This window comes from Pinus tabuliformis, chromosome 4_2 (assembly GCF_031772625.1).
Source record: "Pinus tabuliformis cultivar Carrire ecotype Pingquan chromosome 4_2, CPIR1, whole genome shotgun sequence".
NCBI classification, from domain to species: Eukaryota; Viridiplantae; Streptophyta; class Pinopsida; order Pinales; family Pinaceae; genus Pinus; species Pinus tabuliformis.
In genome coordinates, this window is record NC_142304.1 from 771183783 (window position 1) to 771195543 (window position 11761).

At 32.6% G+C, this 11761-nt stretch overlaps 1 protein-coding gene across 1 annotated transcript; it reads right to left on the reverse strand.

Annotated features, from left to right (window-relative positions):
• Positions 1–4392: 4392 nt before the first annotated feature.
• LOC149171898 (cysteine-rich repeat secretory protein 38-like) lies at positions 4393–6097 on the reverse strand. Its single transcript, XM_089427626.1, has 3 exons — positions 5523–6097; positions 4883–5326; positions 4393–4767 (listed from the first exon to the last, which is right to left on the reverse strand). The coding sequence occupies exons 1-3, from the start codon at positions 6058–6060 to the stop codon at positions 4586–4588; spliced, it is 1164 nt and encodes a 387-aa protein (XP_089283752.1). The 5' UTR covers positions 6061–6097; the 3' UTR covers positions 4393–4585.
• Between the last annotated feature and the right edge of the window lie 5664 nt (positions 6098–11761).

An 11761-nucleotide genomic window follows, 5' to 3' on the forward strand; every position in this document is an offset into this window, starting at 1 on the left:
GTTAACCTAGAGTTTCCAATGCCCATGCGTATTGAGGACTGTTTCTATGCTAGTCTCTAATCAATATTCTGCACCTGTAATCATCCAACAATATTAGTATATAATATATGTATTTGACCTTATTTATATTTAGATTTCATTAACAACTCATAAGTAGGTAGTGACAATGTGTCATTATTAGATAAGGATAAAAGCTATACAATTTGTTATTGTCTAATTAATCATAGTATTAACATTTCTCTCCTCAATCAAATGTTTGAATGGTTGTGCTAATAAGGCCATATGAACTAGTGCATAAACTAGTATTATCTTTAATCTTCAATCTAAAACTTTTGAACTAATCTTTGATGAAGATAATTCTAGAAAACTATCAATATGGATCTTGAATGGTCCGTTAGAAATTAATTTTGAAAAATAGTGGAATTTTTGGAAGTGAGTAATTTCCATGTTTGAAAATTTGCTTTGTTAATTTGTGAATAAATAGGATCATCAATCTATTATTACTGAACAAATAGAGTCATTGAGAAACTTTGTAAATTTAGATAGAATTAGATGTTGAAAAAAATATTAATGATAGTTGAAGAGAAATGGGAGTATTCTAGATTCCATGCCATATATTCCCCAATAAAATAATTTGAAGAGATAGATTTTAGTTGATTAAATTGTAGATATTTTATTGAGGAGGTTGGTTTTTGTGTTCACATTCCTCTCAATTTGATTAAATTTTAAGTGATAGTATTTCAAAACTTGAATCCTAATTATCGTCATTTTAGTACGGATTGTTAGCTAGAAAGTGAGAATTATGAGGAAGGGATCCATTCTTGGACTTCATATTGTTATTTAATAGCTCATAATTTGATAATCGTATTTGATACCATGTATTTGGTGGTTTTGGTTGACCACCAAACATTTTCACAACATGCCCTCTTCCTGGAAGGCGTTGGGTAAATCCTTTTTTCTTTTTGAATGTAATCCTACCCTTTTAAGGTGCAAGAGAGTTCCATTCTCATTTGATTTGTGTACTTTCCTTTCTAAAGCTATAAAGCAGTACCATTTGGAGTGAATTTCAAGTTTAATCTATAACAATTAGTTGAATTCCATCTACATTTGTAGTTTCTATATAGAAATATGTCTTTCCTTGTGTCTAAACTAGATAATAATACACATGCAATAAATTGATTTGTCAATTCCATTGCCAATAACGTCTCTAACTATAATGAACTATTTTGCATTGTAGCCTTCTCCTCCTTTTGACATTTATGTGAATGATGGAGATCAAAACACTAATTCTTCATGTAACGAACTTCATGACAATGTTGGTATTTAGTGATGTTGAATTGAAACTAGTGAAGTGGAATCTTCTTAAATGAATCCTACATTATAGAAGTGGATTGGTTTGAAATAATAGGAAATATAAAAGGTAACTTCCTTATCATATCCCAGTTTTTTGTGTTTTTTGCAACATATTTCTTCCCAAGGTTTCATGATGTGATTGGAAAGATCATACTTGATATCCTTATATGAATTCATTATTTTTTTCTGGCTTTAAAAGAAAATTCAAGTTACACCAATAGGAATCCCTCATATTGAATGTTTGCAGATCAATCTCTCTTTTAATAAAAAAATTGATCTTATAGTCAGGAATCAAAGATGTTAGTGTATTATGTTGGGAACCAAGATAATACTGAGACGGGGGGTGGGGAGTCGATGTGAATCAATACAATTATGAAACCAATCAAACATGTTGAATCACAAAATGATGCACCAATCATATACGATAAAGAGAAAACCATAAATTTAGGGATATTGACATGGAAACCCAAGGAGAAAACCATAAATCTTCTTTTAACTGTCATGTAAATGCAAGCAACAACTTTAATTTACATCAATTGTTGTACCAAGGAAAAATTTAAAGATGAAAAGGTATTTTGAAATGTAGAAACCTAGGCAAAACTTACTACTCCCTAATATAAAAACTATAAAATGTTTGGCAATATTTTTGTAAAAATATCCAGATTATTTTTAAATATTATTTTTGGCAATAATATTAATAATTAAATTTTAATTAATAATAATAATAATAATAATAATAATAATATTGTAATTAACTTTTTTTAAATACTAATAATGTGAGATTTATGGTAAAGTAAGTGCTCTCATATTTATTAATAACTATTTCATTAATTTTATTTTAAAATAATTATATTTCTAAATTTATTATACCTCTATATATATATATATATATATATATATATATATATATTTTAATAAAAAAATTAAACAAAAATTATTAATCCTCAAAAACTTAAATTTTAAACTTTAAATATTTTATAAACTAAAATTTCAAAACCCTTTTATATCCAAATTTCAATAGAAGTGAAATTTTAAAAATCCAAATTTCAGTCGGGTAAAATTTTATAAAACAAAACAAATGGTATACAGTTATTAAGATTTTATTTTTATTTTTATTTTTTAATCTATTAAATCTAAACATTTAAATGCCTCATATTCATCTATTTCACACTTTAAAATAAGTGATACCATATATTTTTTTGCTAAAAAAAAATAAAAAGACTCATCATAAAAAATAATACCATAATTTTTTTACTTTAAAAAATAAAAAAATTCATTATGAAAAATAATACCATAATTTTTTTCCAAAAACAAAAAATCCACTCCAGCCACATCTTGGAGCTTTCAATAACCAGCAATACCGAAGCGTTATGGCGGACTTCAGTCTCTTCCCAGTTGCGAACGCGGATGCCATGAATACGAGCGCCAAGCGCCTCACAACACCTAAAATTAAAATGATGTGTGCGCTTTTCTGTGAAGAGTTAGCATCATGTGATTTAACATTAAAATTGACAAATATGTTAGAAGTCTAATACTATTTCTAATTATTTTTTTTCCAAATTATATTTTAAATAACAAGAAATCACAATCTTGCAAGAAATTGTATTTTCAAATTCTCACCAAAATTTGTTAGTTAGACTATGCCTAACATTATTATAGCATAGTCATATAAATTAAATGGTTGATAAATGCAATTAAGAATAAAAAAAACTTACACATAAACCATATAAATTAACAAACAAAAAATCATATAAATTAACTTCATTATAACTTTATTTTAAATTATCATTATTATTAATTATAAAATAATAAAAATAATTATGATATGAATTAAACTTATATACATTTAAAAGTCGGTAACTCAAGGAATCAGTTGAAAGCATATTCAAACTGACCATGTACACAGAAGTTGGGATTCTGCCTGTGTACACAAAAGACCAATCTATGCAACCGGTAACAAGATTCTTAACCATGGAGATTCAACGCAATTCAAATTTTTTAACTTGTAAAGAGGCATTGTTATGCCACTATATACCAATATCATGACTTACTAATAACGCATGTCGAAAAAACATTAACTCATGTTTATATGATACATGTTCACATGACATTTTTTTAATTAATTAATTTAATTAAAAAGGCAAAAAAAAGAGAACTATATTAAAGATATATCTTGATAAATCTCAATATTTAATATAAGAATATACTAGAAATATGTCATCAAGGTTAAATCTCTACAATCCATCTAATAACTATTGTTAATTAAATTAAAACTGTCAAAGCCTTATTCTAAAATAGACAGATCCAGGTTCATAGACATAATAAAAAAACCTCACTAATCTAGAAAATATTAATTTTCAATATCAACTGAAACAAATTAAGATTCTAAAAATGAAACAAATTAAGATTCTAAAAATATTCCAAAATACGATAGAAAATGTCAAAATCTTCTCAAAATCTACATTTCTACATTAAAAAAATCTCAAAATAAAAAATGAAACTTTTATAACAAAATGATACAGGAAGAATAAAAACTTCAGTGACTAATTCTTATATATTAATAAAGATATTAAATAAAACTTCGATGTCTTTATATTTTTACAACCTTACATTTAAGCTCTTTTGTTTCATTGCTATAATAGATATTAAAACATTAACTGAAACTTTTCTCTTATTTGTACTGCAGATTTAGCATTACCTGGGTACCAAATCACCCATGGAAGCAGTGGTGTTAGAAGTAACTCAAGGAATCAGTTGAAAGCATATTCAAACTGACCATGTACACAGAAGTTGGGATTCTGCCTGTGTACACAAAAGACCAATCTATGCAATACGGCGCTTGTTTCTCATGTCACATTTCAAGAAAGGACTACGAGCTAATCCCACTATGATGTTGTAACGCTTCTGCCCATCAAGCCGGCTACGTTTGTTTGCGTCTGCCTATGTGCATGACAATAATTATAAGTTTTATTGCCGCTATTATGTTGAATTTTGAATACAAGTTTAACTTCATTTAGAAATTCCTTCCATGGATGTGAAGGACAGTTTTTTCACAACCATTTGTTTCCCATCCTTGGTAGTTCCTTGAATGATTTAAACAAAAAAAATCTAATGAAACTTTTGTAAAGTAATTAAGCTTAATTTGCTTCCCGCAATACACTCGTTTTGAGGCTACTAATCTGCATCCAACGCTCACTGGTGCGATGAGACCATCCTGTATTATTACTATAATTTAAGGTTCTGAACAATGAAAACTAGTACAAAGTTTCTTAGCCTTATATGTTACCTTGTATACACGACCAAAGCCTTCCTCTCCGAGCTTGTTGTCATCATGAAAGTTATTGGTGGCACCTCGTAATGTTTCCATCTTAAATACCATATGTCCATCAGGATCGGTTGCTGTGTTTTCCTCATCTGTATAATGAAAATACAGAGTTACCTTTTGAACAAGCAAAAAATGCACTCCAATCCAACTACATGTGGCAGCTTTCAATAACCAGCCATACCCAAGAGTTGTTAATACAAATACCTTCATAGCCTTTTCCGAATGTAGCGGATTTCAGTCTCTTCCCAGTTGCGAACGCGCATGCCATGAATACGAGAGCCAAGCCCCCCACAACACCTAAAATTAAAATTATGCTTTTGTGTGAAGACTTGGCCTCATGTGCTTTATTAGCTACCCCCTGCGTACTGTTAAGTGCAAACGTGGCCGAATTAAAAAAAGGATATATTGCATAACGGAGTATGCAGCTTTGACTCCAATACTGAATTCCTGCAGCCGTGTCAGAAGTGAACATTTTACTGATTGAGTATGACAGGCACCTTCTGCAATCACGAGTAGAGAGATCTCTGGTGCACTGAACCAGACCGTAAATCGTTTGGGACGCCGAATCTAGAGCTGTAGACAAAGCAGATCGTTTCGTTTCGCTTGCTGCTTCAATTGACAATTTCTCTGACAGATCCTGTGCAGTAGCTTCAAAGTCGGAAAGGGTTAACCAGCTATATATTGGGTATTTAATGCCCTCAAAACAGCACGCGACTTAACGCGATAACACTGAAGCTGGTAAATTCAACATTAAATAATATTTGCCCGCTCCCGTGTTATCAGGCTAAGTGGCGTGCTGCTCTGAGGTCATTAAATACCCAATATATGACTGATTAGCTCCAGCCTTCAAAGTCAGACGGGACAAACACAACCGTGTTCCCGCTGAATGTCTCAGTGTAATTAGACCCCAAATCGGTATCTAGCTGTCCGATGAAATTATAGTTTCCGTAGCGTAAGAAGCACTGAAAAGGCCAGATACTACCGCCAATGGCATTCCCACAATCTTGTCGAATGTTAGTGGTTGCAAATTGCCAACAACTGAAGCACTGGTCGGCTGTCATGTCTTCTCTGCATTGGAGGAGGCCATATATTCTGTTTGGACTTTGGCCATGCACAGATATATTAAACCCAGTTTTGTTGGCCCCTTGAGCAAGACTATCAAAGACTTTGTTCAGATTTTTCTCAAACGTACTGCCTTCTGTATGGTTACCGCCGCCGCATTTAGTTGTGGTTCCGTTGCAAATCTGTGCATGAAGTGTAATATTGATCAACGTTGGAAGAAGAATCATTAAGTAGAATAGCGTAATACTTTGGCCCATCCAGCGAGACCGTGCAGAATCCCTTCCATGAAACTTCATATTTGTTACAACTATGATCGCCATCGGACAGTGGAGAGCCTGCACAGATGTTCTCCACAGAGCATACCGACAAGACTAAAAAAAAATTATTCTGTTGTGCACAATATGATCAATGCAGCTGGAGAGCCCTTATCCACATACCTGCTTGGCAAACACATATCCACTCAATTTTCATTTCAAAGTCTCAGGCTAAAAGTCAAAACTGCTTTAGCTAAAATTATTTATTTGAGTTTATTCTGATAATAGATTTAGTTTAATAATTTTGTTCGGTGGGAAAAAGTCAAAATGGTTTTGAAATAGTTAAAGCTTTTTAGTAATTTTATTTCAATTTATTTTGATTATAAATTAAATAATTTTAATTAAATTTTTTATAAAGGTTTATTTTTATTATTTAATTGTGATTAACTTATTAGGTTAACTATAATTTATAATAATTAATTTTTAGGATATACATGGATAATTGAAATATAGGACTAATATATATAATAGAGATACTGTGGTTCATCATCAAGACATAAATGGATAGCTAAAATAGAAGATTAATATTTATAGTAGAGATGCAATGGCTAATCTCTACATCTCTTGAGAAACGTTAGATCAGCTATTTTTTTCAAAATCCTTAAGTGCTAACTAACTTTGTTGGTCATTGTCTTTGTGTGTAAGGATAAAATCTCAGAATGCAGGCTTCTTTGATTCATAACTTATACCAAAAATATTTGGGATCAAACCAAATATATTTTTATCGAGATTCATTCACCATTTAATTTGTATTATTTGAAATAGTTTAATAATTTTACTTAAATTTTTATTACAATTTTTCTAATAATAAAATAAAATTACAAAATTAACTTTAACTAACTTTTTAATCCAATCCTTCAATTTAATAAATTTGTAATAAACAATAAATTTATTAAACTAACACTGAAACAATCTAATAATTTTGGATGGCCTCATTCTAATTGCAAATTCAATGAATTTATAATAAGCAATAATCTTATTAAACTACTAGTCAAACAACACCTCACTTTATCAAAGAACCCCTTATCAATCTATTACTCAAATTTTAGATGAGCTTATTTCTAGAATCTAATAATTTTGGATGACCTCATTCCAAATGCAAATTCAATGAAATTATAATAAGCAATAATCTTATTAAACTACTACTCAAACAACACCTAACTTTATCACACAACCCCTTATCAATTTATTATTCAAATTTTAAGTGAATTTATTTCTAGAATTTAGAAAAAATAAATAAAAAAAATTATTCCAGTAACAATCTAATAATTAATATATCTAATCAAACATTAATAATTAGTACATCTATATAAATTAAATATTAAATATTTATTAAATATCTACTTAAATTAAAAATATATTAATTAATTAATAAATCATTTTATTATTTATTAAATATCTACTTAATTTGAAAATATATTAATTAATTAATTAATCATTTTAATTATAATAAAATTCGATAAAAACATTTATTAACAAAAAACGAAAAACAAACCATTGGCTTAACTTTGTTTCGTTTCATACTAATTGCATACACAAACTTAATCATCTATAGTCAAAGGCAACTACTTAACATTAGCCAACGGTAAAGGCAGGAATGATCTTCAGTCAAAGTCAACTACACAATGCAACTCATCATGGCGGGCAAACATTATGCTTGGAAGTGTACATCATTAAATGCATATGTTGACATTCATGGACGGCTCGATGTTCATTGGTAGCCTAGCAGCAGCAGTCATGCCATATCCTGACTTTAATATTATGGAGTCCTCTAACTAGGAGAAAGGAATTGTCCGGCCAGTCAAAAGTGGTCGGAATCTATGCAAAAAAATTTCTAAAATTCTTGTAGAGGTAGTGTTTGAATCATGTTTTTGATGGTGGAAATGAATTTAGCATCATCAAAAACGTTAGGACACCTAAACTTTTGAATTTTAACAACTATAACTTGGATTTACAAAAACCCTTGCCGGATTTTCTCTAAATGTGACCGGAATTTCCATGACTTTCTAGACAACTCCTTCGCCTCGTTAGACTATGCCTAATATTATTCTTCACCAAACTTCACAATTTATGTAAACTTCTATCTTCAACATCCTCCTTTCAAAGCCTATTTCGTCTTATTAGTCCTTGCCCAAAGGGCGGGTAGGCACTATAGTAATGGATATGCTTTGTTATTAGTGCACTCACAAACATTAAAACAGAAATTTCATAAATTAAAATCGGAAACCTAAAGCTTCAAGCCAAACACTTTTTCTTTTTTTCTGCATTATTAAATAGTGACACTGCGTTTTCTTGGCTAATGAGAGACTTTGACTTCTTATTTGGCCTCTTTTCTAGAGAGAGGCACACACTTTATTGAATCTTCAAAATTTCTTTGCTTAAAAAACATTATTTCATTCAAATTTCTTTGCTTAAAAAACATTATTTCATGTCCTTTCCTTTACTACTATATTGACCCCTAAAGAGGCACCGCCACCGCTTTGCTTTGCCACTTGGTGATCTAGATTTGTTACACCTCTCGTGTCTTTTCCATCCTTTGTTGTCACTTTGATGTCACACAGTGCCACCAACAAAGGCACCTTCACTGCTTTGCTTTGCCACTTGGTGATCTAGATTTGTTACGCCTCTCTTGTCCTTTCCTTTGCTGTCACACAACACCCGCTTTCAACTAGCGAAACAAGCGTGCAAAAAACCTTTAGAAAACGCTCTACAATATTCATTAGATACAAAGAAAAAAAATTGTGCAACTAGACTTCCCGTTTTGTATTGCTTTAGGCCTGCCATCACGCATCTCAGAATTCAATCCACACTGTATCATATTATAACTTACAACATTGGATTAGATGGAAGGACTTCAACATAAAGCATAAACCATGAATCTAAAAAAGTGCATGCTAACTTACTGGAGGTGGGCGCATCCCAGAGGCTTTGAGGTCTGCAACTGAAGCGTCTTTGCCACTATATGTAACAAAAGCTAGCGTATCCCAATGTTTCAACAAACCCAACTGAAGGGTCTTTGCCACTGCCTGCAACAAAAGCCAAAGTATCCCAATGTTTCAACAAAATCAAGCCAACGTATCCCAATGTTTCCACAAATGCAGAAACATGCGGTTGGAGGTAGGTGTGCCACAGTGTGTTACAAAAGAAGGGCTTTAGGCCCGAGGTTTGGGAAAGCCTCTAAACCACGTAGAAAAATTGAATGATATTCATGAAATAGATAACTTAAGTAGAGGGCCTTTGATGGTGCTCGTACAAACCCTACCTTATCGAACACCTTTGTCGTCGCTGGCACGGAGCCTGCATTATCGAACCTATTTCTAGTCTCAAAAATAACAAAACGAATGGAAGAAAAGACAACTGAAAATTTGTGCTAGATTCGGTGGCAATCATCACATTATTTGGCTCCACCTGGAATTGAAATAGAACAATCGAATGATATTCATGAAACAGATAACTTATGTAGAGGGTTTTTGTTGTTGCTAGTACAGAGGCTGCCTTATCAAACGCCTTTGTTGTTGCTAGTATGGAGCCTACCTTATCGAACCTGTTTTTAGTCTGAAAAACAGCAAAACAAATGGAAGAAAAGACAACGGAAAAATTGTGCCAGATCCTGTGGCAATCATCACATTATTTGGCTCCAATTGGTATTGAAGTGTATCAACATGCATGGTTTGTCCTATTTAACATATCCATTATCTTAAATATTATTTTACATTTAATGTTAATTAGTAGCTAAAGCCTCAGGTATTATTGAGTATATGATTGCTGAAATAGAAACTAGAGTGAATGATTGCAAAAATAGAAACTCAATATTATGTTGACGCTTTTACAAACATGACCCACTACCTTATTAATTATTTCTCGCGAGAAGCCTCTACTTGACAGTTATAACCTTACACAGTTTTTCTTAATCTACACAATGACCTATAATTTGTCTTTTTACCTTCCTAACACATGCCATCATTTATTTACTTCTGCTGATACATGCATGCATTTTCCAGGACAAATTCCATTCCATACAAATCCATGCTTATTACATGGATTCATTCTTTTTAACCCCTCACATAATCAGGGCATTAAAGCAGGAGCCATGACTGTTTGATGTTAATTGAAGATGATAACTTCTAGAGACGTTCACAAATTAATTTGTGATGAATGCAGATAGCGGGGGGTGAGAGTTACTAAATCTAGAATAGACAATGAAGCTCAGACTTGAAATTGCCTCTTTTGTCTACTCACAAGTAGCAACTGCCATGTGTCATTGTATTTCAGATAATTTGTAAACATGTTTTTGTATTTCATAAATTAAAGGCTAAATAAACACATTTTCCATGTTAAACAAATTGTTTTAAATAAATTCTTCTATCAATATTCACGACGGATATGCTTGGTGCTAATTTCATTATCTTTATTGTTTGCAATTTAAGTATATATTAAAAGATTGCCAACTAGACAAAATTTGAGAATTCAGAAGGGGAGCTCTGGTGGGAACTAGGGTTTGAAGATCACGGTTTCTACAGCAACCTAAGTACTAACTCTGGAGAAGAACAAGGCCAAAGCAGCAGAGCTTCACAGAAGGGGGCAAACTCTGACCTGACAGATGGAAAAAACGGGGTCCATAGGGACCTCATCATACAAACAGATAATGATGAACAAGAAGGCAGCACAGTACAGGGTGTGTATATCAGGGTATGAGAAGTCAGATCAGGAGAATCCATCCAGCAAGGGGAAGAGGAATAATGAAGGTAAAAATACCAAAAAACTGAAGGAAAATGTTGAAAGCAAAAGTACAGAGTACAGAGACAGCAAGAATCCTTCCCAAGAACCGTTTTCACAAGGAAACAAGTCGGAGAAGGAGCAAGCAGTGCCAGAGGAAGAGGTTCTAAATCAAGATAAAAGGGAACAGGGGGGAACAACGTCAGCACCTACTGGAAAAAAAATCCAGGGTCCGTGCAAGCCCAAAGCCACAGAAACCCTAAGGGTTGTGATTTCTGATCCAGAAATTCAGTCGTACTGAGACCACATGGTCGAACATGGAGTGATCTGTAGGTTCATAAGGTTTTGGCCAACAAAGCGAGCACTGTGCCAGTGGATAAAGTAGCAATGGAAACCCAGAGGTGATGTAAGACTGCACGTAGGAGCCAAGGGTTCCTTTACTATTGTTTTCTCCAATCTGGAAGACAAGGATAGGATATTCGACAGAGGGCCGTATTTCTTTACCTCCATAGGTCTTTACATAAGGCCATGGAAACCCAACTTCGTACCAGAAAAGGAAACCTTCAAGTAGGTACCAGTATGGATATGTCTTTTTTCTCTTCCAATTGATTATTGGGGACATGCAACATTGGAACAGATAGGCAACAAGCTAGGGACCTTTATCAAGGCCTCAGAAGTGACATTACATAAAAGGTATACCTTTTGTGCTAGAATTTGTGTGGAGATGGATGTTTTGGGAGCATTGCATGAGGGCCTATGGCTGGAATACAGAGTCGAGGATTATTTCCAAGCCATAGACTATGAACAAATCTCGTTCCGCTGCAAAAAATGTCATGAGCATGGTCATTTAATCATAGAATGCCCACTAAACAAAACGACAGGGGAAAAGAAGGAAAAAAAAGGAGAGAATAACAAGGAAGTCTTCACAAGACCGAAAGCCAAACAGAGAGCAAATAAAAAATGCCAAACTAAGGCAAACACTTCACATGGC